At 41.5% G+C, this 25,778-nt stretch overlaps 3 protein-coding genes across 3 annotated transcripts in view; 2 read left to right on the forward strand and 1 right to left on the reverse strand.

Moving 5' to 3' along the window:
- Positions 1-4,956, forward strand: part of LOC134673175 (dynein beta chain, ciliary-like) — a 75,588-nt gene extending 70,632 nt beyond the window's left edge. Inside the window, exons 78-83 of the mRNA XM_063531130.1 lie at positions 126-194; positions 520-702; positions 978-1,151; positions 1,950-2,098; positions 2,280-2,474; positions 4,568-4,956. Coding sequence (XP_063387200.1) covers positions 126-194; positions 520-702; positions 978-1,151; positions 1,950-2,098; positions 2,280-2,474; positions 4,568-4,667 — 870 coding nt within the window. The 3' untranslated portion in view covers positions 4,668-4,956. The remainder of the gene's footprint in view (positions 1-125; positions 195-519; positions 703-977; positions 1,152-1,949; positions 2,099-2,279; positions 2,475-4,567) is intronic.
- A 158-nt stretch (positions 4,957-5,114) lies between these two features.
- On the reverse strand, positions 5,115-24,506 carry LOC134673128 (protein phosphatase 1 regulatory subunit 12A). The gene is made up of 8 exons (XM_063531067.1): positions 24,125-24,506; positions 21,940-22,219; positions 17,843-17,976; positions 12,755-12,927; positions 11,772-12,037; positions 9,016-11,674; positions 6,156-6,550; positions 5,115-5,965 (listed from the first exon to the last, which is right to left on the reverse strand). Exons 1-8 carry the CDS (start codon positions 24,350-24,352, stop codon positions 5,661-5,663), a joined length of 4,440 nt encoding a protein of 1,479 aa, XP_063387137.1. The 5' UTR covers positions 24,353-24,506; the 3' UTR covers positions 5,115-5,660.
- Positions 15,459-17,612, forward strand: LOC134673158 (uncharacterized oxidoreductase TM_0325-like). The gene has a single exon (XM_063531105.1). The coding sequence runs from the start codon at positions 16,080-16,082 to the stop codon at positions 16,845-16,847; it is 768 nt and encodes a 255-aa protein (XP_063387175.1). The 5' UTR covers positions 15,459-16,079; the 3' UTR covers positions 16,848-17,612.
- Positions 24,507-25,778: the final 1,272 nt, after the last annotated feature.

A 25,778-nucleotide genomic window follows, 5' to 3' on the forward strand; every position in this document is an offset into this window, starting at 1 on the left:
CCATATATTGATTTTGAAAGATTAGATGAGTATTAATGGCAACTATTGATTAAAAATATACATCTTGCTTTTCCATTCGTACGCTAATGTACCTATTATTTATTTATGTCATGATCTGGATTTAGGTCGTGTTTGAACTGCAACCGCGAGACACTGGCGCACAGGCTGGTGGAGGTGCTACCAAAGAAGAAACGGTTTGTATTATACTCCAAGTAGTTCCCTGTGCTTCCTTACTGACTTGTACTTCTTCCACCAGCAGGCGAATTATGGATATCTTTATCACTTTTTAACACCACGTGATTGAAAGAGACGGACACTGTTTTTATCACGCTGTCACGTAGACATACACGACCATAATATCCGTGCTGGTATAGATTAAAATCGATGGAAAGGTTTAGCCAGAACTAAAAACGATCTAAAGATGACACCTATGAGCTGTTTGAGCAGGTTTAGCTAGGGGTCTTTTGAATTTTACAGGGTTCTCGGTATAAGGAAGTATAATTATTTCCTTTTTGACAGGTAAAAGCCATAATAGAAGACATCCTAGACAGAGTGCCTGAGCCCTTCAATCTTCAAGAGCTGATGGGTAAAGTGGAAGAGTTGACGCCTTATATTATCGTCGCATTTCAAGAGTGTGAGCGCATGAACCGACTCATGGGTGAAATACGAAGGTCTCTTAAAGAGTGCGAGCTCGGACTTAAGGTAAAAACGGAGTTTGGTTATCTACTTGATCTTTTTAGGGTTTCGTAGTCACCTGGAAACCCTTATAGTTTCTCCATAAAAATGGAGAATATATAAGTTCCGAAAAACTCATTGGTACGAGCCGGGGTTTGAACCCGCGACATTTGAAACCGTTTGAATCCGGATTGCAAGTCGCACGCTCTTACCGCTAAGCTACCAGCGAAGAAAGCTATACATGACTATGTAAAGAAAAGTTTTCAGTACCAATCGTCAAATAACTTTCTTGTAAAATACAGGGCGAGCTAACGATCAGCAGCGATATGGAAAAATTGATGGAGTCACTCTTCATAGACCGCGTGCCCGACCAGTGGACCAAGCTCGCGTACCCCAGCTTACTAGGCCTGGCCTCTTGGTTCGCTGACCTTTGTCTGCGACTTTCTGAACTCGAGAACTGGTCTGGAGACTTCAATGTGCGTATGGCTTGTTATAGATTATTAGACGCTACCCTTGTTACTTAGAGAACCAAATGGCTTCCTGAACAGTGAAGAACTGATGGAGGCACTCTTCAAAGACCGCGTGCCCGACCAGTGGACCAAACTCGCGTACCCCAGCTTACTAGGCCTGGCCTCTTGGTTCGCTGACCTTTGTCTGCGACTTACTGAACTCGAGAACTGGTCTGGTGACTTCAATGTGCGTATGGCTTGTTATAGTTTATTAGACGCTACCCTTGTTACTTAGAGAACCAAATGGCTTACTGAACAGTGAAGAATTGATGGAGTCCCTCTTCATAGACCGCGTGCCCGACCAGTGGACCAAGCTCGCGTACCCCAGCTTACTAGGCCTGGCCTCTTGGTTCGCTGACCTTTGTCTGCGACTTACTGAACTCGAGAACTGGTCTGGAGACTTCAATGTGCGTATGGCTTGTTATAGTTTATTAGACGCTACCCTTGTTAGAGAACCAAATGGCTTGTAACTTAGAAAATCAAATGCATGGCTTGCTGAACATTGACGAATTTTGATAGAGGTACTCTTCATAGACCACGTGCCCGACCAGTAGACCAATAACTCTCGTGTATAATCTGGATATTTTCATGTACGTATGACTTCTATGGCATGTAGCTTATAGGACGCTATCCGTGTAACTACGAGAGCCGAAAGTGTTGCTGAGTAGCGTCGTTTTGATGGAGGGGCCGTGTTGGCCTCAATGTTGTCGTAAAAACGTTCTTCACAGAAATCCTAATATAAACTTTTTGAATTTCCTTCCACAGTTACCTCCAGCGGTGTGGCTAGCTGGTTTCTTCAACCCTCAGTCGTTCCTGACGGCCATCATGCAGCAGACCGCCAGGAAGAACGAGTGGCCACTCGACAAGATGTGTCTCAACTGTGACGTTACTAAAAAGAGTCGGGCTGATTTCAAGTAAGTGCCGTGAAATTTTCCTCTCCATATCGCTTCTTGGGTGTCTACTTTATGTTCGAAAGTAAGACTCATATGAATCATTGACTTAAAAGCCCACTTTGTAACGCCAACTCTATCCGACTTTCAACCAAGCAAAATACTCCGTATCGTAACTTATACCAACTGCATATTTCTCGCGCAGTGCCCCACCCCGTGAAGGCGCCAACATCCACGGCCTGTACATGGAAGGCGCGCGCTGGGACACGGCCAGCGGCGGCATCGTGGAGTCGCGCATGATGGAACTGTTCCCGATAGTCCCCGTTATCTACATCAAGGCTGTGACACAAGACAAGCAAGAAACTCGTAACGTTTACGAGTGCCCCGTCTATAAGATACGGTGAGTCTAGTTTAGTCTATCTGTGCCTTACCCCGCGGAGGCGCCGACATCCACGGCGTGTATATGAAAGGCGCGCACTGAGACTGCCAACGGCGGCATCGTGGAGTGGCGTATAATGGAACTGTTCTCGATAGTCCCCGACATCTAGGTACATCAAGGCAGTTAAGCAGGAAAAGCAAAACACGTGCAACCTGTATAAAGCTTGAACACGCCAAAACGTGGGCACACATTTTTGCTTATAAATTTTGTAAAGGGTGGTTAAATTTTATTTCTTTACTTAAATTAAAATCGCTATAGTATGAGGAACATATGATACCACAATAGTTGTCAATTGTATGATTCGTTTTCATGATAACGAGCTTTAAACAATAACGGAGCGAAATCACTTTGCACCAATAGCATTGGAAAAGTCGATTAGGCTAAGGAAACTTGTGAAAATGTTAATATATCGAGGATCGATTAGTTTTTGTGTTTTTGAAATGTTGCGGAGACGTCAATGAATGGAAAGACAACCAGAAAGCAGAAAAACACGAGATACAAATGAGAAAAAAAAAGAAACTAGGAACATACAGCGTTCTTACATAAAGACCGAAACCTAATTTTTCTTATGTTACAAAAAACGGACAAATATCTCAAATTTATGTACAAAAAGAGAAGTCAAGTTAGATTAAGAGCTAGCAAGAGCTTATCTGCTCCCAAAATAGTGGTGCTAAATGAAATTTGTATGCAAAATGTAGGATATTAAAACGTTTGATCATTTTTAACGTATTTGAGCGTGTTAGGTGTTAGACGATGGTTCTATAGAAATACATACTTCAAGCAATACACAAAATAAAAAGTTTGACTTCTATGAGTTGCTAATACATTCCCGAAGATTGCAAGATAAAAATAATGCTAAGTATCCCCATTATTTATGGTTGAGCCAGCTACTTGTGATTGCATCAAGCGATGCCGTTAATTGATTCGCATAAGGGACATTGACTATAGAAATATATGCAAGAAACATTTGCGAAAATGACCTAAACCTATTTTAAAGAAGCCACAGCTCACAGTTACTATTTTGGTAGCATTCATCGTGTTATCATTACACTATAACAGTGACGAAAGGGTATTAACATGATGGACATGCTGACAATGCCAAAAGGGTACTTTTGGGGGGATGGTAATAAATGAAGGCGGATGGCAATGGACTGGGCCCATATCAATGAATATTTGAAAAAGACACCTGTTAAAGTTATATTATCAACTTATCCGCAAATAACTCTGGCTTGGACTACTTAAACATACAGTAATCATGTCGTGCAAAGTGCCTGTGTCCTGGTCATCACGAAGTCTGTGACATGTCAAATCCTGAGGCTGAAATGATAGTCTAGTATATTAGCATGATAAACTATAATATTTTCAATTATATTCAATATATATTTCGCTCCATTAGACCTTTATTTTCTATTTATTTGTAATTTTATGTGCCCACGTTTTGGCGTGTTCAAGCTTTATGAGTGCCCCGTTTATAAGATCCGATAAGTGTAGGGATTAGTTATAGTCTTTATCTCCATTGCGTTATGGTGGGATCTCACTAGGTTTAGCTTTTAATTACTCTTTAGGTACCTGTAGGTTAACTGGAAGAGACCCCTCTTAGGGATAAGTTCGCCCTATTCTTGTTCTATCTGATGTACCTGTATTCTTCTCTTCCGTACAATAAAGTGTTACTTACTTACTTGTCGGGATACGGCTAGTGATTTTATGGAGTCGGGCATGATCGAACTTTTCCGAATAGTCCCCGTTATCTAAATTATAAATCAAGACGATGACACCTGTGTTACTGTGTTTGTCCTGACAAGCACAGGCTGGAACAACATGTATCAATGACCGACCCGTCTGTAAGATCCGCTAAGTGCGTTCTATAGTCCAAAGTAAGTCCCCTGTGGAATGAATTAGGGTAGCCAAGTAAAATGTAAACGTGTCTTTATTTATTAGTATGTATAATGTTCATAGTTTTCCTTGTTGGGTAGGTACAGTACAAGTAATATGCCAATTTTTGCTTGAAAGAGTGTCAATCGTCTGTCAGTCTGATGATGATAAAATTATTCCAGAATGCGAGGGCCGACATTCGTCTGGACTTTCAACTTGAAGACGAAAGACAAGCCAACGCGATGGACTCTAGCCGGTGTTGCCCTACTGCTCGGCGTCTAGATTTCTATAGTAAAATCTCCGCCTAAATATGTGGTTTTTAGTTATTTATTTTTTATATTGTCATTTTATTTGTTGGTCCATCAGTAGCGTAGTGTTACAGTACTCGTATTCAACTCACTTGATATTTCATAGTGTTCCACTAGTTATATTTCCCCATTATTCAGACGAGCATTCAGGATTTAGGATTCGTAACGCCACGGCGCTGGACCTTCTTAGGTTTAATCGTTGTGTACGTTGTTTAATGTGATTCTTATTTATTTAAATGATCTAAATAAAGACTTATTTGTAATATTTTTGTTTACATTTCGTAAATAACTAATAATTAATCTACTTATTTACTCATCCGCACTAATTACTAGTGTGGTTTTCCTTGTTTATTAATTTTATTATAAACAAATAAGAGTCGGGTTGGGTTGGGTAACGTTAGCAGGAAATAATAACAAAATGTATTTATAGTTGTTTTACTTATAGTAATAAGTTATCTAAATAATTGAGTATTGACAGTTGTGCTTGCAAAACGTCGAACATTTCTTCGAATATTATTGTGCTAATAATTAAATTACTTCTGGTAAAGGAAGACAACACAATCGCATGACTTGTGTATTATTGAATAGACAAAATCATCTACTTTGTAAAAATAATTAGAGATTGCATAATAGGTATTTAGAACTACTATGAACGGGGATGATATGTATATTATGTATACTCAAGTCGTTATAAATAATTTATGCAATATTGAATATTTCTGTTTAATACTATTAGAAAAATAGATGTTAATTTTCTTTTTAATGTTTTCACATTATGCTACTGGACGGCATCAATCAGTCAATCAAAATCACAATAACAATTTTCAACAAAATAGCCAATAAAATCCACTTGTACCTTTGGTACCTATACGGTGCAAAATTACTTGCCAATATTTTTTATATTTCTACATCTTTATATGGCAGTGAGTAAAAATAGAGAATCATCATGAATCGTCGGAAATATTAATTAGCCACTTCGTACGCTTGCTTTAGCTTTGTTGGAAGAAGGTGACCCGTTGTCGTTATCTGATGGAGGTTCTGAGCCTTTCACAGTGAATGTGACGTAGTATCTTTTGTTTTTGTCGAGTTTCTCAGCCGGCAATGCGATCAGCTGCCGCTCAGACCCGTGAGACACCTCAAGAGTGACGTGAGCCTTTCCTGACGAGCTCGAAGGCGACTTTGAGGCTATTTTTGGCAGGAATCCTTTTGATTTGGTACTTGGGTCAGCTGTAGAGGGCTTGGGCATTGTGTGGTGATTCCACTTATAGGGTACTGAAAACATATGTTGGTTTTAGTATAAGGAAAATAACAAATGAGTCGGAAACCATTAAGTAAACAGGTAATTAATTTTACTTGGCACGGATATGCCGCGTCTGAAGTGAGTGATTGATTAATTACGTATTGTAAATTTAGGTACGAGTACTTGTGTTTACGGTAAATGTTATGTAGACCAGGTACTCACTATAAGCTGAGCATGGGATGCCGGTGTAGGCGTGAACCGCGTGAAAACATCGATGAGTCTTGCTCGTGCAGAGGCAAGGATTATCAGGAATCGAACTCATTTTATACAGTTCACTCTCTCCGTAGTCAAAATCTATTGGTCTCTCGGGAAGATTGTCCAAGTGTCTTTTGCCACTTTTCTGCAATTTCCTAAGACTTTCGTAGAGGAATTTTTCAAAGCTGCTGAATGAGTAGTCGACGCTGCTGTAGGTGCCGAGGCCCACGCTTGCCAAGCTCGACTTGTTATACTCTTCGATGGCTCGCTTAACGAGAACTGCTTCGTTGGTTTTACTTGTTCGGATCTGGAGACGCTTCAGCTCCAGTAAATGTTGAAAGATCTTCCTCTCGCAATAATATCTGCAAAACAAAAGAAAATCAATTATCTATTCTTCTAACTATTAATTAGAGCCAATAGAGGGTACTAATTGGGGTGATCTGTTTTAGTTACTGCTACCCTAGTAGCATTTTCGTTGGGGCCTACGGTGCCAACGGTCGGGAAAACGTTGGGATGAGGTTCGTTCCGTAGCCAACATTAATTTTGTATTGGCCCACCATCGCATTTACCAACATTCGCTGTGGCACAGATGCCCAACAATGGGCCTTTGTGTATTTTGGTACCGTTGGCTAAACAACGATAATATTCGTTGGCCCAATGATGACATATATCGCATTTACCAACATTGGCAGTGGCAGTGATGCCCAACAATGGGCCTTTGTGTATTTTGCTACCGTTCGCTAAACAACGATAACATTCGTTGGCCCAATGGTGACGAATACCGCATTTACCAACATTGGCTGTGGCACGGATGCCCAACAATGGGCCTTTGTGTATTTTGGTAACGGTGGCTAGTCAACGATATCATCCGATGGCCCAATGACGACAAATATCGCATTTACCAACATTGGCTGTAGCATTGATGCCCAACAATGGGCCTTTGTGTATTTTGGTAACGTTGGCTAATCAACAATATCATCCGATGGCCCAATGATGACAAAAATCGCATTTACCAACATTGGCTGTGGCACTGATGCCCCACAATGGGCCTTTGTTTATTTTGGTAACGTTGGCTAATCAACGATATCATCCGATGGCCCAATGACGACAAATATCGCATTTACCAACATTGGCTGTAGCATTGATGCCCAACAATGGGCCTTTGTGTATTTTGGTAACGTTGGCTAATCAACAATATCATCCGATGGCCCAATGACGACAAATATTGCATTTACCAACATTGGCTGTAGCATTGATGCCCAACAATGGGCCTTTGTATATTTTGGTAACGTTGGCTAATCAACGATATCATCCGATGGCCCAATGATGACAAAAATCGCATTTACCAACGTTGGCTGTGGCACTGATGCCCAACAATGGGCCTTTGTTTATTTTGGTAACGTTGGCAAATCAACGATATCATCCGATGGCCCAATGATGACAAATATCGTATTTACCAACATTGGCTGTGGCACTGACGCCTAACAATGGGCCTTTGTGTATTTTGGTACCGGTGGCTAAACAACGATAACATTCGTTGGCCCAGTGAGCACAAATATCGCATTTACCAACATTGGCTGTGGTACTGATGCCCAACAATACCAGTTGAGTTTGCTTGTGGCGTCACTAGATGGCGTTACTGTCTCCAAACATCGAAGTTATAGTTATTTTCTCGATTATTCCGGATATAATCATAATATTTTTTAAAAGTAACTTATAAATCTAATAGCTATTACTATAAAATTTACAAATAAATGTAAAAAATTGTATTTTACCTACATTTTCTCAATTTAAATCTCAAAAAACATAAATCTCGCTTACGAAGTTTCGAAGTGCGGTTAGTATATATACAAATTAGAGTGTATAGTAAGTGTACTTGCTTCGGCAGTACATATACTAAAATTGGAACGATACAGAGAAGATTAACAACAACTGCTGCCTAGGGCCTTCATGTGGATACAACCAATGCCTACCGTAGTGTAATTGTAATATTTATCAGCAAAGGCCCAACGTCGTATTACACAACCACTTAACGTAGGGTAACTGTAGGACTCGTAAACAAAAGCCCATTACATAATAGACTAATAGACTGTAGGCACACTATAAATTACACAACTATTTACCTACGGTAGTATTGTAAGAATCCTACACAAGGCCCAACGTTAAAGTTACAATGGCCCTTTGTGGGACAAGCTGTGTTGGGCCTTCAACCTGGTGCACGACTACCTACCGACCTCTGACTTGCCGTTGGGTAATTGTTGAATTTGCAAACAGAAGCACAACGAAAAAATTGCCCTTTTTTATTTTTTTGCAGTTGGCCCTACAGCAAGCCATACGGCCAAATGTAACAATTAACCAACCATCAAACAATTGTGTATAGGCCCAACCACGGCCCAACCAAAACCACCACCGTTGAATAATTGTATGATTTATTTAAATAGGCCCAACGAAAAAAATACTCTAATAGCCCTCTGTTGGGAATCTTCGGGAGGGCCTTTGTCGAGGGCCCTCCAGCAAATCGTACGGCCAAATGTAACAATTAACCAACCATCAAACAAATGTGTATAGGCCCAACCACGGCCCAACCAAAACCACCACCGTTGAATAATTGTATGATTAATTTAAATAGGCCTAACGAAAAAATTACTCTTATGGCCCTCTGTTGGGAATCTTCGGGAGGGCCTTTGTCGAGGGCCCTCCAGCAAATCGTACGGCCAAATATAACGGTTGCCCAACTAATACGTAAACAAAGGCCCAACAAAATCCCTACAGGAAAATGCTATTAGGGTAGTAGCTTTGAGAGTATCATCATGACTTGACTACTCACCGTCTCATGTTCGTTTGAATGCGTTGAGTAACAGATTTCATATCCACTGCGTTTTTATCTCCTGGTTTTCGCACAGGAATTCTACTGTCGGATTTACCAGAATATCTCCCGCTCGCGTTTCTCTGCCTATAATAAGCTGCAAGACGGGGACTCATTATTCGGCGCTGAACTGCTCTAGGACTAGGCTCAAACCCTGAATCCATTAGTCCACTGGATTCATACCCCCTCTCTGAATTCTCACTTTTAGACCTAATAGTTAAGCGACTCTTTGTTCTACCCTTTTTACGGAAACGTTTTCTACGACCATTAACTTCAGAGTGACTGTATATTTCGTTATCACTAACACTGGCGACACGTCCAAATGAATCTTTGATAATTTCTTTTTCGTCGTCTAAGGAACCTTCGTCAACTTTAGACTTTTTAAGAATACCAGTGCTAACATCGGTAACACTTGCAATGTCGGATAGTACTTTATAACTCTCGGTTTCATAAATACTGCTCTTTCTACTGCTTCCTTGGCTGTCCTTAGATGATTTTCGTTTAGGTGAAACAGGTAAGGGTAAATTGATATCATCTGAAGTATTCTCCAATAGAACTTGTTGAACAGCGCGATCTTCCGCCGCAGTCTTATCGTCAATTACTGTAATCAAACCCTTATCTGTAGTAGGTGCAATTTCATTGCTGCTGCCTGTTGCTGTTGTGGAAGAATATTCTTTTCGTTTTTCATCAGCACTCGCTAAAGTACTTTCACTACTTAATTTCTTATCCACACTGCCACTTCCTGGACCTACTTCACCATGAATCACTTGCTCGCCCATTAGGTGATCAGGCTGTTTACCTGAGTCCTTACTTTCAAAAACCTCGTCTTTATTAGCAAAAGACACCGTTGGAGAGCCACTTTTGTCCCGCGAATCTTTTCTTTCAGCATTAATGTCTAACGTAGTGGTAAGTTCTCCTGCGTCTTTACTTTGCAGTAATAATTCTTCCGGGCCAGCCAACACTTGAAAAGATTTTTTCCTAGTCCGTTCTAAACTGGAACTTGCTGACGTTTCTTTTGACTTTTCCTTGTCATCTTTAGCCGAATCTCGAGAGGGATCTTTATCACTCTCTAGTGATTTTGATTGTTTCTCATTTATCTGAGTTTCTAAACCCATCTTTTCCACGGATTGTGTATTTTCATTTTCCTGATCAGACTTTGAAGGTGCGCTTTCACCTTTTGATTGGTTCTCAGGAGTTTTTAACTTTTCTGCGGCATTTTCTCCTGAAGGCTGTGGCCCTGTAGTCGTATCATTGATCTGAGCTTCTTCAGTTACACTACTTGATACTGCAACGTCTGCCTCTAATTTAGCCTCCTCGTTTAAATCTTTATGCGTTACTGAGAGGTTGGCTGTTTCTATGGAAACATTATTTGATGAATCAACAGTTACTGTAATTTCGGAACTTCCATGTTGACTTGACTCGCGTTCCATGTGTATTTGTGCCTCTGTAACAATCATATTTGTCTTTACTGATAAGTTATCAGTCTCAGTTTCACTGAGAGTCTTACTCTTTACTAGTTGCTTTTCTTCTTTATCCGATTCCTTTTTTTCAGTAATTTCTGTAGCTGGTGAAGTCAACGCAGGGATATCTTCTTTTGTTTCAGAGCGCTGTACATTATCGGCGCTTTTATATTTTACAATGTTGACACTCTGTTTTTCATCGTCGTTCTCAATATGAATTGAGGTTTTCTTTCCTTTGCGTTTTGTACTCCGTCTTTCGCTCGATTCAGAACTACTACTTTCTGATGAAGAAGTTGACCTCCTTCTTCCACGCTTGCGATGCCGTTTACTTTTCTTTTTCTCTGGATATGTTTCTGAACCAGATGAACTATGAGATGCAGACCGATGGCGTCCTCGATATCTTGAGTTACTTCTACTTCGCCTTGAGGGCTCACTTTTAGACCTATTCTTTTTACTACCCTTTCTATGTTTTCGACCATATGATTCGTCCTTTGCCTGTCCTTCTAATTCTGTATCATACCCATCGCTGAAACTTTTTTGAGGTTCGATTAATCTTTTTCGTCTATCTTGATGTCTACTAGTATATTTGTTATCAGACCTTCGTCTCGATCTCTTGTCATCAGTTGATGAACCATTAGTGCTATCACTATCCATTCTGTTTCTTGCCTGCCTTCTATCATGGATAGGACTGGAAAGCTCAACTACTTCCCTTTTTTCTATCCTAATCCTATCTCGTACATCAATTTTTGTGCTAGTTACCCTACGCGTTGGTAAAGCTGTTATTGGGGCGCCATCAATTACAATTTCTGTATTTCCTAGTTTCGACGCTGGGAGGCCGCCGTGCATTTGCAAATATTTAGCAGTGGATCTATGGCCGCGGGTTGTCGCACAATCTAAAGGCGTCATTGGCTCATTCTTAGAGGACCTCGCTACGGGATTAACTTCTGCGCCACGATCCAACAAGAGACGACACAGATCAGCGTTGTCAGTGGCCGCTGCGATGTGCAGTGGAGTACGACCTTCATGATTCGTAGCATTGACTTGGGAAGGCCGTCCATCTAAGAGCCATTTCACTAATTCCCTTCTGCCGGAAGCCACAGCCTCGTGCAATGGTAAATCGCCTTTAGAGTTTCGCAACCATAAATTCGTCCCTCTCGCTCCTGAAATAAAGTAAAAACATTTTAGAAAAAAGTTAAATGGTGAACACTTAAGACTGTGTCGTTGTTGAAAGTTTTTTTAAAGGAACAGTTTTAATACCGAGTATGCGGACAGTCTCAATCTGTCCTTTAGCGGCCGCAGTGTGTGCGGGACTGCGTCCCCGCCGATCCTGGCGATGAGCATCTGAACCATGCTGCAGTAAAGCCGCCGTGGCATCGGCATGGCCTAGCGCGGCTGCGTAGTGGAGAGGGGTGCAGCCGTGCGAGTCCGCTACGTCAACGCGAGCGCCGCAAAGACCGACTAGCGTTTCTAGTGCTTCGGTGTGTCCGCGCGCTGCAGCGCAATGTAGTGCCGTTAGTCCGTCCCTGTTCACAAATAAATAAACACAAAAATCACTCAAACTCCAAGATCCCGGGCGCAAGCGAGCTAATGTACATAAACCCTACTCGTAATACGTCGTACAGCGTCCGCCATAACATCTATAGTGATTCTTGGCGCGGTGGGCACGACTTAGTAACGATACCTTTAGGCTAGGTTCACACGGCGTAATTTTTTCCCGTATACCGTACACGGTATTTTATCGAATACCGTAGTGCCAGCAAAATTTGTATAGAGACGTTCAAAATCGTTCAGACGGCTCACAGACAAAACATCTTCTAGACTGAGTATAGTCGCGCTACCCCCGCTGCCACGCATGCGGTAATTTTACTCCATGTTCGAGTCGAAAGTGTCTTTGTGTGACGTCCGGGAACTCGTTCGTCGTTTGAACGGACCAATCACGGCACGGGACTTCGCTCACCTCGTCCCGCGCACCCCCGCATTTTTGGCAGCATCGGTTGCATGAATTAATTGCTTTAAACTCCGTCTAGAGGATTCCTAGTCTATGAGACGGCTAGACGGGGCTTTCCCGCATAGACGCCGTGTGAATGACTTTGATCGTTTCCTTACAAATTACGCCGTGTGAACCTAGCCTTAGGTGTTCTTGCCGTTCAAGAGGTTAAAAAGCCCCATTCCCAATCTCATAGTGAAATCTTACAGTGGTCGGCGACTGGGGGATTAAAACTATAGTTTTAGTAAGTCACCTATCGGCATCGTCAACTTTAGCACCAGCCTGGTGCAGCGCGAGTACGGCAGCAGCGGAACCAGCGGATGCGGCCCAGAGCAGCGGCGTGCGGCCGTCTGCATCGCGGACGTCCACTCTCGCGCCACCTTCCTTTACTAGCGCTCGGAGCACCTCCAGTGCCGCGCCTCGGCTCTGTAAATTGGACGGAGTTTACAAGATAATGTTAAAGAGTTTATATACAGTGTGATCAATCCAAATGGGTCAGTATGGAGAAGTCAGAAACTATGAGAGATAGCGAAATCTGTTCTTAGGAACCATGGCTTCGATTTTAGATTTAATAATAATGGCATTCAATTTTTTTTTTAATCTATCATACATAACCGGGATTCGAACATTGGTCAATATTTTTGTTGTTTGTTTGTATGGCAACTTTTAAACGATGCGTGATAGGTGGGGGGTGCTCGACCAAATATCATAGAGAGCCCCGAGACAAAACAAACTACATTAAAAAAAATCAAAATGGCCGACTTTTTTTTAATTTTTCAAGTTAGTCCGAACGCGCTGAGATTAAAAGGCCCATTTACATGGTTCGAGTTTCTCGCGCCGACCGTGCGATTATCGTAGCACGAGGAAAAATAGAGTATCATGTAAACTATACGTACGATATCGCACAAGACGGAGCGATAATCGCCTCGCCCTTGATGATTGGATATCGCCGTGTAAACAAAATTTGAATGCGAGAATCGTACTTCGAGTTCATGTGCTATTCAGTTGCCATCATGAGTGTATTTTTAATCTTTATTTTATTTTCATTTTGGACCAAAATCTTTAATTGCCACCTCATGCAAAAATGAATAAAGTGCTGCTTCTCTTGCATCCCTGTTTTTGTAATTGATGTCTTCCGGGTTTCATATTTAAGCATTCGTAGCTTTTATACATCTGAAATAACTTTGCGTATGTTGACGTTCCAAATTTGTACTTACGTTTTTTTGGGAAATTTCAAATGTTTTATTAATTGCCATAACTCAGAACAAAATGCTGCTGTCTCCCCCTAACTTTTTTTTTCTTAAAGTCAACGCCATTCCATTTTAGCTAAGAGCCATAATAAAATAAATGCAATTTAAATTATATTAAAAATTAAAAATAATGTGAGTAATAACTAATATAATTAAATAAATAATAAATAAATAAATATTATAGGACATTCTTACACAGATTGACTAAGTCCCACAGTAAGCTCAGGAAGGCTTGTGTTGTGGGTACTCAGACAACGATATATATAATATGTAAATATGTACTTAAATACATAGAAAACAACCATGACTCAGGAACAAATATCTGTGTCATCACACAAATAAATGCCCTTACTGGGATTCGAACCCAGGACCATCGGTTTCACAGGCAGGGCCACTACCCACTAAGCCAGAGTGGTCGTCATAATTACAAATATTGACAGTATGGTGGTAATCATTATTAAATAATCACGTAAGTTGACAGGTAAAACTCGTATGATAATCGGTTCGCACCGATTCGTGCGATACTCGCACATACGTGAAATAATGTTATACGAGAACCAGTTTAGACGAGTCGAGAAATCGTATGCAAATATCCCCCTAGAATGCAGCTCCCCGTGTAAACTATTTCGCCTGGCGATAATCTCCGTTCGAGTATCGCATGACATAATCGTAGGCGAGTTTTTATTTCTCGCATGAGTGTAAACATTTTAATACGATAATCGCCTGACGATTATTGCATACGATAATGTCCTTTAAGCCGAGCCGAGGCGAGGCGAGCCTAAAGGCCCAAGATTACCATGTCAAAAAAAATTAAAAAAAATCTAAAATGGCGGCGGACACGGGCAAAGCCAAATTTTCAAGTAGGTTAAGCGAGCCCGAAGGGCGAGCTTCAGGCCGGGAGACCGAAGGCCGACCCCAGCGGAAGGCCGAAGGCCCGGAGCCTCCACCCCGACTCACAACGCGAGGCCGAAGGCCGAGCTGCGTGAATGGGGTGCTTCCAAGCGTTCTACCATACCAAGTCAACTGTCTTGATGAGCGAACTGAGCGAAGCCGGCGGGCCGAATGCCCGACGGCGAAGCGTCGAGGCTTGCGAAGGCCGAAGGCCGAGCTCCGCGTAGGGCCGAAGGCCCGAAGTGTCACACGAGAGGGGGAAGTTGGAGCTTAAACACGACCCAACACTTTTCCTATTGGGAGTCGGGGTGGAAACTCCGGGCCTTCGGCCCTCCGCCGGGATCAGCCTTTGGCCTCCCGGCCTGAAGCTCGCCCTTCGGGCTCGCTTAACCTACTTGGAAATTTGACTTTACCCGTGTCAGCAGTGATTTTGGATTTTTCCAAAAAAAATTTTTGACATGGTAATTTTGGGCCCCCAGGCTGGCCGCATGCCAAATTTCAGCGCGCTCGGACCAACTTGAAAAAAATAAAAAAAAGTCGGCTATTTTGATTTTTTTTTATGTAGTTTGTTTTGTCTCGGGGCCCTCTATGATATTTGGTCGAGCACCCCCCACCTATCACGCATCGTTTAAAAGTTGCCATACAAACAAACAACAAGAATATTGACCAGGTTCGAATCCCGGTTATGTATGACAGATTTAAAAAAAAATTGAATGCCTTTATTATTAAATCTAAAATCGAAGCCATGGTTCCTAAGAACAGATTTCGCTATATCTTATAGTTTCTGACTTCTCCATACTGACCCATTTGGATTGATCACCCTGTATAATAGAAAGAGTTAATTGTAATAGAGAGGTAAAGTCTAAAAAGGTGCCTCTAGTTTCATAGCTGAAACAGATGGAGCGCCATCTGTTTTAGCTTTAAAAGTACAGCGGTACTGCGCCACAATGTTTTGTGATCACTAAATTGCCAAACAACTTTGGCAAATAGAGTTGAAATTCGATGACTAAAATGAGTTTTTATTGCTTTAGTTGTACTTTTGTGTAGGTATATGACAGTGACCAGGCAATTGAGACGTGCAGGGTAGTCATAAATACTATAAATAGCAGTATATAGGTGATAGATATCATATCATACGTATAAAGCTAAAATTGAAAAATGGTATACAGCGCCACCTACAACAATGATGACTGTTGTGTTGTATGAAAAATTAAAAATTGTCCCGAACATGTATCTGCTTTTAATAGGCTTGGAATGTTACATAAATTGTAACATATATCACGAGTAAGTACTTAAGTGGGTATTAGATAGTCATTATCATTGCATAATTATAAGATTAAATCTATCAAACAACAATCACGATCACGCAATCCGCACTCAATATATATAGGTTATCATTATCAGTCTCCTGGTTATCTAGATTAAACAGTCGACATCATGAGTTTCTCCGGTAAAGTTGTCCTGGTGACTGGCGCGAGCTCGGGCATCGGCGCGGCTGCCGTAGTGCTGTTCGCTAAACAAGGGGCGTGTGTCGCGCTCGTAGGCCGGAACGAAGCCAAACTCAACGTCGTCGCTCAACAGTGTGCGCAGCACGGACCACAACCCCTCGTCATCAAAGCTGACGTTGCAGACGAACGCGAGGCCAGCTCCATAGTCCAACAAACCATAGAAACATTCGGAAAATTAGACATTCTCATCAACAACGCCGGCACTTCCAGGCAAGGCGCGTCGTTACTCGAAGGCAACATTCTGGAAGCATACGACGTTGTAATGAAAACGAATGTTCGAGCCGCTATCCATCTCACAACCCTAGCCGCGCCCCATTTGATAAAAACAAAAGGCAACATCATTAACACGGGTAGCACTTCGGCTCTTCGCGTTCCTAACGTACTGAGCCTGACATCATACTCCGTGTCCAAAGCAGCTTTAGATCATTTTACCCGCTGCGCTGCGTTAGAGCTGGCACCGTACGGTGTTAGAGTAAACAGCGTCAACCCAGGCCCAGTGAAGACCGATATACTGGAAAACTGCGGATGGCAAAATGCAGATGCCATATGGGAGAATTACAAAAAAAGAACGGCCCTCAATAGGATAGGAGAGCCTGAAGAAATAGCTGAACTGATGTTGTTTTTGGCCAGTGACAAAGCGAGGAGCATTACTGGGTCTATGTACTTATCTGACAACGGATATTTACTTAAACATTAATGTTTATTAACATGTTTACATTAAATACGAATATAGTTCACAGTGTGCAGCTGTATAAGTTAATAAGTTACTTAATCAGCTCTATTACAACTAAATCATGTACCTACTTATTCAGTTTTATTCTTTACTTGGAGCAAGAAATCTCACTTCTTTCAGCTAGAGTCCAGCAAGAGCCTAGATAGCCCTCATCTCATTTTACTACAAGTATAATATAGGTACCTACTCTACGTACTGCAGTCAAAAAAGAACGCAATAACTAAGTCGTAAAAGTTATACAGAAAACACGCACATTACTATTATAATAATCACGGTCCCACTGACCATGACTTTTGGCCTTGGCAATTCCGCATTTCGGACGGGCCCTTTTCCGTTACTTCAGTGCCAGGGCTTATCTAAGTATTTCTTACACTGTATTCTAGCAATGTTACTTATTCTCTAGAACACTTATAACTCATAAAAAAGTATATATCCGTATACCTACCTTTTTAAAATATCTAAGTATACGTTGAGAACATTGGACCGTTCGTGTAAATGGGGTTGGCCGGTCGTAGTATTTGACAGATAGCGCCTGCATAGCTTGCCCTGACAATCACTAGAATTGTGTCAAATAAGTACTTGTTTTTTTTTTTTTTTTTTTATGGCCTGGATGCCAGCCCTTTAAGCCAACTCTCATAGAACAAAACTAGAGAAAGGGGCAAGCTATGATGTCGCCATCTATGCAAACCTTTGATAGTTTCCAAGTCCATAAGTGCCATAATAACATAATGTTAGGAAGAAACTGAACCTTGCCGTTATTTTCTGCAAAGCACAGCTTGTGCTATTTGGGAAAAGCTCTACTCGTGCAGAATGTATGTACCTACATCAAGTGCGGAGATTTCCCGGGTCTCATTGCTTCCTTAGATACTTATATTGTGACAGTCTCCAATCATTTCTCTTCACAACTATTGAAAGTACCTTGGCCGCTATTGGTAATAAAAGGAATATTGAAATGATACCTGATGATCGGTGGCTGCAGGAGCGCCGCACATCTGCGCCGCGTAATGCAGCGGATAACCACCGTGTTGGTCCGGAGTGGCCGCGTCCGCTCCGCCTGCGAGAACAGCGCGCAGAGCTCCTACTTCCCCGCACACTGCACAAACACCACACAATTGTAATAGTAGTTTGTGTTACAAGGGATCAAAATGATATATTTCCGTCAAGGGCGTACATTGAATCCTGAGCGTAATGAGCTAATGAGGGATTCAAGTGTTAACGCCCAAGACGAAATAATTTTGATACCGTGTGACACATACTGCTTTTCACACCAACTATGAGGAAAATAAAAAAAATCTTAATGTTGACACAATGTGATGCTTAAACAGATTATTTAAACTAAAAAAAATAATGTACAAAAAAAGTTAAAAATAGTGTGCTTGAACAGAAAAGTGTCATTTTGATCCCTCCTAGCAGGGAGGAAAAGTGCCACTTTGATCCCTCCTAGCAGGGAAGAAAAAGCTCTTTTCCGAATAGGTGGTGTGAAAAAATATTTTCAATATGCAGGGTGTTTTTCTATGTAGGTAAGTACTCTTAGAAGGCCGCAAAAATATCTGACACTATCTTATTTGTAGAGTCATAAGAGCTCTAACCTAACCTAATATTAAGGAGACTCATCTAATTGCATAAGTACCAAGTGTTATTTTATTACTTTATTGCACACATTAATGTTACAAAGGGTCATTATTATCTTATACTTGGTATCTCGAGTACGTTCTCATCGAACTAGCTCATTAACTACCTACGAGTATGATAACATTCTGTCATACCATTCCATAAATCAGTAAACATTTAAATGTTGACTTAAGTACTTCGTAAAATATTCACCGCCTTATCACGCGTTAAGCCCGGTAAACCCCGATTGCATAAACCATTGACTCATCAAGCTGACACGGCCTTTTCAATCAACAATACCCTGAATACCAGTCCTAGGTAGCCTGTGGGGGCAGTCAAGGGCACGGCCTTGCCGGCGGTCGATCCGCCGGACTAGGGGGGTGTCTCTCCCCCCTAAATAATGGACCAAGATGGCCACGATAAGAACATTACTCATTACTTTGTTATACCTACACTTTTATGGTTATAGGTCAGCGCAGTCGTGCAAATCAAGTCGGTTGTTTCATGCCTAACAGTTTGAGTGCTATTTCAGTTTTAGTGCCCGCGGGGTTATAGTTATGATATGCTGCTTGGTCACCAGTGCCGCATAAACTTGATGGTTATCCATCGACTTACACTAATTGGTAGGTAACTTTCCGACGGTAACGTACAGTCAAATAGAACCAATACGTGGGGAGTTAAGTAGGTACAGGTAACGAAGGTAGAGCAAAACCCCAGAAAACTTTTTTAGTTTGTCACGGTTATTAAGTAGTTTTTTAACCTTTAAGCCAACAATGGTGCCAGACGCCACAACACCGTAATCTGCCTAACTTTATTATTATTACATAAATACCTATACGCACTCCTAAGGCAGATTTATCATCATTAAGAACATGTTAAATATGTAAAACATTAAATATGCCGCTCTGATATCTAGACTAAAATTAGACTAAGGCCAAAGTCAGTTGCAAGTGGAAGGAAGAGAAAGGTCAGCAGTACCGTCGGACGTCCGTTGAGAAGCCTGCAACGGAAATGACCTTAAACTGTACAGACATATTACATAGTCTAGGGCAAGAAGCCGGAAAGTATTATGCCGGCCAGTGTGTAAATAGCCTGGCAACTGCTGCAATTATTTATTTAGACCCGTATCGTGTCTTCAATCTGAATACGACGAATGTATATAGGTACCTAAGTATAATCGTGTGCCAGGTATAAACGGTTGCCATCTTTCATGTCACCCACATGTGATACCTTTTCATGTAGGAAAAATACATTGTCCTCGTTTTCTTTTGCACTTGCTCTTCTTTACTAAACTTGCATGAATTTGCAATACTCCGATTTATTGAATATTGCAAATTTCACAATCACAAGTCTGTATTTGGTTGTAAAGATTTGAATTTGGTAAATTACATTTCAGGGGTTTGAGGTCTTTACTGGGTCAGTAAAAAACAGTAGGTCCACTTGGTTATTTAACAATTATAATTAAAAATTAGAAAATGCTGTGTCATGTAGACATGACTCAACAACATCGAGTGACCTACTCTCTCTCTCTCCAAAGTCCGAATTTTCCGAATCCGAGAAAAAGTATGAGACTAAGGGCCACTTGCACCATTCACTAACCCGGGGATAACCGGTTAAATCTGGAGTTACCGTGGTTACCAGCACAATTTGACACTGGGTTAACGGTTTAACCGGTTAACCCCGGGTAAGTGACGCTAAGTAATACAAGTTTTTTCTCCAATCAATAATAGTCCACGGCAGAGAACGGTCACCGCACCGGGTAACCGCTTCTAAACTATCGATTGTTCCGCGTGAACTAATGACTAGAACGAACACCACACGAAAACTACCGATAATGTTCATATCGATACCAAGAAGACACGATGTTGTTGTATGCATGGTAGGCACTTGACAAACACTTATGACTGAGTAAAATATAGATAGGTTTTAGTACAATTATATGTAGGTATTAGAATAATACCTACATAATTGAAAGTGTAGATGGTGAACTTCTAAAACTCTTTGTCTGATTAAGGCTCTAGGCTCTGGCTTTAGAGTCATAAAGATCTGACTCGAGATTAAAATGTTGTTAGGTGAGTTGTAACAAAAAGAACCAACCTACAGGACATACTCGTAGTTAATAACTAAGTTAAGCTATAGCTTAACTTTCTCGCTTTCCTGTATAGCCTTCATATACTAAGCTTGTTTTCGATGAAAATGAAGACAAGAGAAAGAAGTGGATAACATTGCACGTACTAAGAAGTAAGTTCTAAAGTGTGAATTAAACCGTCTGCTAATATATGAAGCGTGACACCACCGTACTGAACTCAAGTAAATTGAAAGCACAATCAACAACTGTGAATGACGCATATATGCAACCGCAAGCGGGTTGCGAATGTAACTAATTGGTCGCGTGCAAGCTCGCAGTACGAGCGAAGATAGTGAGCCGCGCACCACCGAGTGACACCGGGCAGATAACGAGTCATTCAGACGATATCGCTTTAACTCTACAGCCATACATAATAGCCATTGGAAAACTCATTCCATGGGTTTACCGTGTTCTAGTGCAATACATTCCACATTCAAACGGTTTTTCAAAGGCTGTTGCAGTTGTTATTATAGGTACGCAGTGAGGTAGATCGCATTTCTATATGGTTGGAGGTAATTTAGGAGCCACATATTTCAGGACAAAAGTTGAACAAATTCTTACTAACAATGGAGGGAATTATCTGTGCTATTTCTTGGTGTCCAAGTTGAAGTTTTGTTTACAGGTAGGTGAGTATTATTCCTAGTTAAAGTAGGTAGGTATGGTAAGTACCTCGAATTTACGTTACGTTATACCAAAAAGAATAGATAGTATAGAGGGGTCCTGTCATTGTCAATTTTGTAGTCACGGTACACTTTCTGCCATCTATCGACACACGATTAAAACTTAAAATAAAATTGAAAATGTATAAATTAATCAAAATATGTTTACGGATAAATTATTTTTATTTTTTATTGTTCCATACTGACCCATGTTCTTTCACTGATATGTGTTAAAATTGCTGAATATCAAACGGCGTCGTCAACGCCATCTAGCCGACAATAGGCCAAAGGTATAAATTATAATGGCGCCATCTATTCGAGAATGACTTTTTCTCCACATCCGAGGCACGTTTTTTTCTTAGACTTTATTTATCTTATACGAAGTTACATATATCTCTGGTTATACGCATCGTGTGCACTGAGTGCAGACAGCTTGATTTGGTTTTGGTATCGTATGTTACCTTTTCTTACCACTTTACCAATTAAGTATTGGTATATTTTTATTCATGTTACTACTATAATAGTCGGTTAACGACGCACATTTGCCAGAGAGCGCACAGGTGTAAGTATTCCCACTAGTTCTACTGGTAGAGCTAGAAATAGAACTAGTAAAAAATCAAGCGCAGCTCTCCCTAACAAAAAGTCTCAATTTCCTCACCAGTAGCCCAATGAACGACGGTGTGATGCTCATCATCCCTCGCATTGACATCAGCGCCGGCCGCCAGTAGCGTCTGCACTAGCGGCACGTTCCCATGCACCACCGCCAGATGCAGCGGCGTCAGGCCGTCGGCGTCTCTTGCGTCAGCTAGGGCTGGTTGAGCCATGAGCACCCGGTCGGCGCACGCGGCGCGCGCCGCCTGGCTCGCGCCCGCGCCGCTCGACGCGCAGTAGTGCAGCGCGCAGCGGAGCCCGCGGTCACGGACGCGGACTGATGCGGCCTGGATAAATCAACAATATACATCAAATTCCATATTAATGCAGCTTTATTAAGTGCGAGTAAGTAATTTGTTATTACTTAGCCCTAAACAGAAACGTGAGAGAAATCACCTTCTCAGAGGAGAGCTTAGAGAATTTAACAACCAGAGTCGCCTTGTCTGTAATTTTCTGTACAAAACAATCTGCCGATTTTTGTGGAGGAGAGGCACGTCAAGTGTACCTTCATGGCTATTTGTACGTAACACATAAGTACCCATGTCAGCCTCAGTCCATGCCATGAGTATGACAATTGGGCGAGGTTTTCGACAGAGGCAAACTCTTCGGCAAGAGGTGTAAGCTCTTAAAGGCAACTCCGGTGTCCGGTTGGTAAATTCTCTGGAGGAAAGCACCCGACGCCAAAAGTTAGAAAGATGTATTGCCAAGCCACCGACTTCTTCCATCTCGCGTCTAGGTTGGTATGCAGGAACCTAAACTATTACTAGAATGATTAAGGTAGATACTTGCCAGCATGCTTTACGTCGGCATTAAATAGAATAAAACAGCACTTAGAACAGAGACGTCCCGACATCGAGTAAATAAAATATAAAATCAAAATCGACACACTTTTCCCGACTAAGGTCTGACTTATAAGTAAATAGTATAGGGGCGAATGGAGGGCTCTACGAAGGACGCAAGCGTTGATTATGAAACAGTGCCCTCGGGAGTCATAGAGGCGTGATAAAATTATATAGACTATTTAGGGTTTAAAATGGTTGGTTGGTGTAGGGTTTAAAATGGTACCTGGATACATCATGTAATTATTTACTTCATCTAAAAGGAAGGCAGACTCTATTACCTAAAGTGTCGCTATTTCTAAAATGTTCATTAACAATTCTAATGAAAGTGCCAGCGCTTTAAAGCGACTACTTAAACTCAAAATGTAAACAAGTTGACGTGGCAAAATCGTATAATATACTTACGTAATAAATTATTCGTGAATCGGCCTAACAGACAATAGTTCCCCTGCTATTGTGTAGCCGATGCCTCCTATTGATTGAACCGCGGCCACGTTACCGTGCTACTCCTACCGACGTCGGTGCATTTCCTTGCCTAACCTTCCCATGCCTATACCTATTAAATTATCTAATATGTGTGATAGAGTTGCTTGAAACTTTTCAGGGACAAAGCCTTCGCTTATGCTGTGTATTTTTGATGGGATTTAACTAAGAAGCATTTTAGGTACCTATCTAAACGTTGACAAAATGTTTCTTAGTTAAATCCCACAAAAAAAATGTTAAATGGTTGGTAAGAGTAGGTACTCGATTGTGGCACTTTGCTCGTAGGGTTTCACAAATCACGAACCTACGAGTCACGTTTTACTAACGAGAAACTGTGAATACGAACAATTATATACCTATGTGTTAGTTAAATACAACCCACCCCTTATTTTCGCAGGTATTAGCTGCAAGCCCCACGCACGCCACGTGAGCTCAGCGTTATTTCGGTAGTTAGCGAAACAAGTGTGTAAATATTGACTGAACATGTGCAAGAGCCCTGTAATAGCATTGTTTGCGGAGCACCTCACCTTAGGCGCACCAATATATGTGTGGTCTCCGATAAAGAATAGTTTTTACGGATTTTCAGGTCAAGTTATACCAGAAAATAAAACAAAGTTGAGACTACGTAAATGTTTTGTGAATATGGTAGCAGCGGTGCATGTGTCGGCAGGCGGAGACGACTCGAGCATCGCGTGTCTGCCGCGCCGCACAAACTCAAGCTTTTCTCATTTCATATTCCCACACCTTCCATAACACTACTGTTAATGATTTAAGTGAGGCTTTCAGGCAACTTTTATCGTGCTAATCACGAAATTATGCTAAAAGATTTATGTTATGATGATGTTATTGTTACTATCGTGCCGGACTCACGTCTTTGTTGATAGCGTCGACGACTGCCTTGTAGTCGGCCTGCTGGCAGGCGTACATGAGAGGCGTGCAGCCCTGCGGCAGGGGAGCGCTCACATCCTCGCCCTTCGGGCCCTCCACCTTCTCCCGCTTGATCTTAGTGCTTTTATCGAGCAGGTCCCCCTTGCGACGGCCCTTGGGCTTCTTGAGGATGCTCGGGATGTCCCGGCCGCTGGCGCCGCGCTTGTCCATAACAGAGGAGAGGTTAGACCGGCGTGCGGGCCATGTGTGGAGGTGGCGGGCCGCGAGCGAGCGCGGAGGGCGCGCGGCTCCGACTGGCCCGCGAGGTGCAGACTGCCCGCTCGGACGCTACCTGGGCGGGCGGAGCGCCACGCAACCCCACCGCCGCCGCCGCCGCCTAATATAAGTATTTAACTCTTTGCACAAAAGCAGGTCACTGCTATATTTCGTTACAATACTTAAGTGGTGAGCTAATCGAAAACAGATTACTTCCTGAGTTATGTTAGGTAGTTAGGTACCTATATTGTTTTGGCAAATAATTCTAAGTACGCTAGGTAAGTAAATACTCGACTCTAAGTCTAGCAATTAATCCAGAACCCTAGATGTAAAGGTAGAGGTGAATATAATATGATGCAAAAAAAGTGGCTAATTGTGTGGTTAAGTGGCTCCTGTGATGTTGCTTATATCCATGGGCGACGATGACCCCTTGCCATCAGGCAGCTCGTCTGCTCGTTTGCTGACTATTATCACATAAAAAAAAATCATTGGACACTTCAATTCTATGTATTCGTTAAAATACTCAGCAATATTTTAATTATTAAGTAAATGACTTTTACATATTTGAGTATTTCACGCAAGTTCCGTTCACGGTGACTCGTAACGTAATACCAAAGTACAAGTATGTAAATTATAATTTCTCGCAGACGTTGCGTGTACAGTCATTAGTCACTCAACATGACCGTAACGCGGGTCCCTCATGAAATGCCAAATGCCTCACCGTATTGTTTCTCCACTAAAACTTGGAGGAGTTTCGAGGTCAAGTTTATTGGAATATACCTAATAGTTATAGGTTTATAGTTTGGAAACTTCGGTCTGAAGTCTGAAGGCGTTATGGACTGCCTCGCGACGCAGCACGCTATCGTGCGATGGTATCGCTGTAACATAATTTACGTCGCGGTAGAGATGATTTTGCGGGAGATAACGTTTCAAGACATAAGTTGATGAAATATTAAAGCTTATAAAGATTTAAACATTTTATTCGATGATATATTATTTCTGCTTTTAGTAGAGTCACTGACGTCACTGTTCTTTAAAAATTAGAGGCGAATTATTCTGAAATAAATGTAGTAGGTAACCGGTAGTTTTTGTCATGTTATGAAGTATTTAAGGCATAATCAGGGCATATAATTCAAAACTGACAGTAGATATAACTTACTTCGAAAATAGAAATTGAATCTCTTGTTAGGTTACATTAAAAAAATAGAACTTCACCCTTTACGTAAATAGCCACCATATTATTTGCATATATTGTTTCAGCCTCACGTAACGACCTCATCGTCATTTATTATTTGTATACATTTTCAACTTTGCTACATTTTAAAAGAGACTTTATAACCACGAATTCCTGAAATCTGATTGTAATGAGGTTGGTTTTATA

This window comes from Cydia fagiglandana, chromosome 18 (genome assembly GCF_963556715.1).
Source record: "Cydia fagiglandana chromosome 18, ilCydFagi1.1, whole genome shotgun sequence".
NCBI classification, from domain to species: Eukaryota; Metazoa; Arthropoda; class Insecta; order Lepidoptera; family Tortricidae; genus Cydia; species Cydia fagiglandana.

Bases quoted from the DNA above. Each gene is read 5' to 3' on its own strand.
- LOC134673158 (XM_063531105.1), top strand. From the start codon at position 16,080: ATGAGTTTCTCCGGTAAAGTTGTCCTGGTGACTGGCGCGAGCTCGGGC.
- LOC134673128 (XM_063531067.1), bottom strand. From the start codon at position 24,352: ATGGACAAGCGCGGCGCCAGCGGCCGGGACATCCCGAGCATCCTCAAG. The intron at 12,928-17,842 runs GTATCATTTCAA...TCCAATTTACAG, and splicing joins CTGCAGCCACCGATCATCAG to AGCCGAGGCGCGGCACTGGA. The intron at 5,966-6,155 runs GTGAGTACCTGG...ATATGTTTTCAG, and splicing joins CATCCCATGCTCAGCTTATA to TACCCTATAAGTGGAATCAC.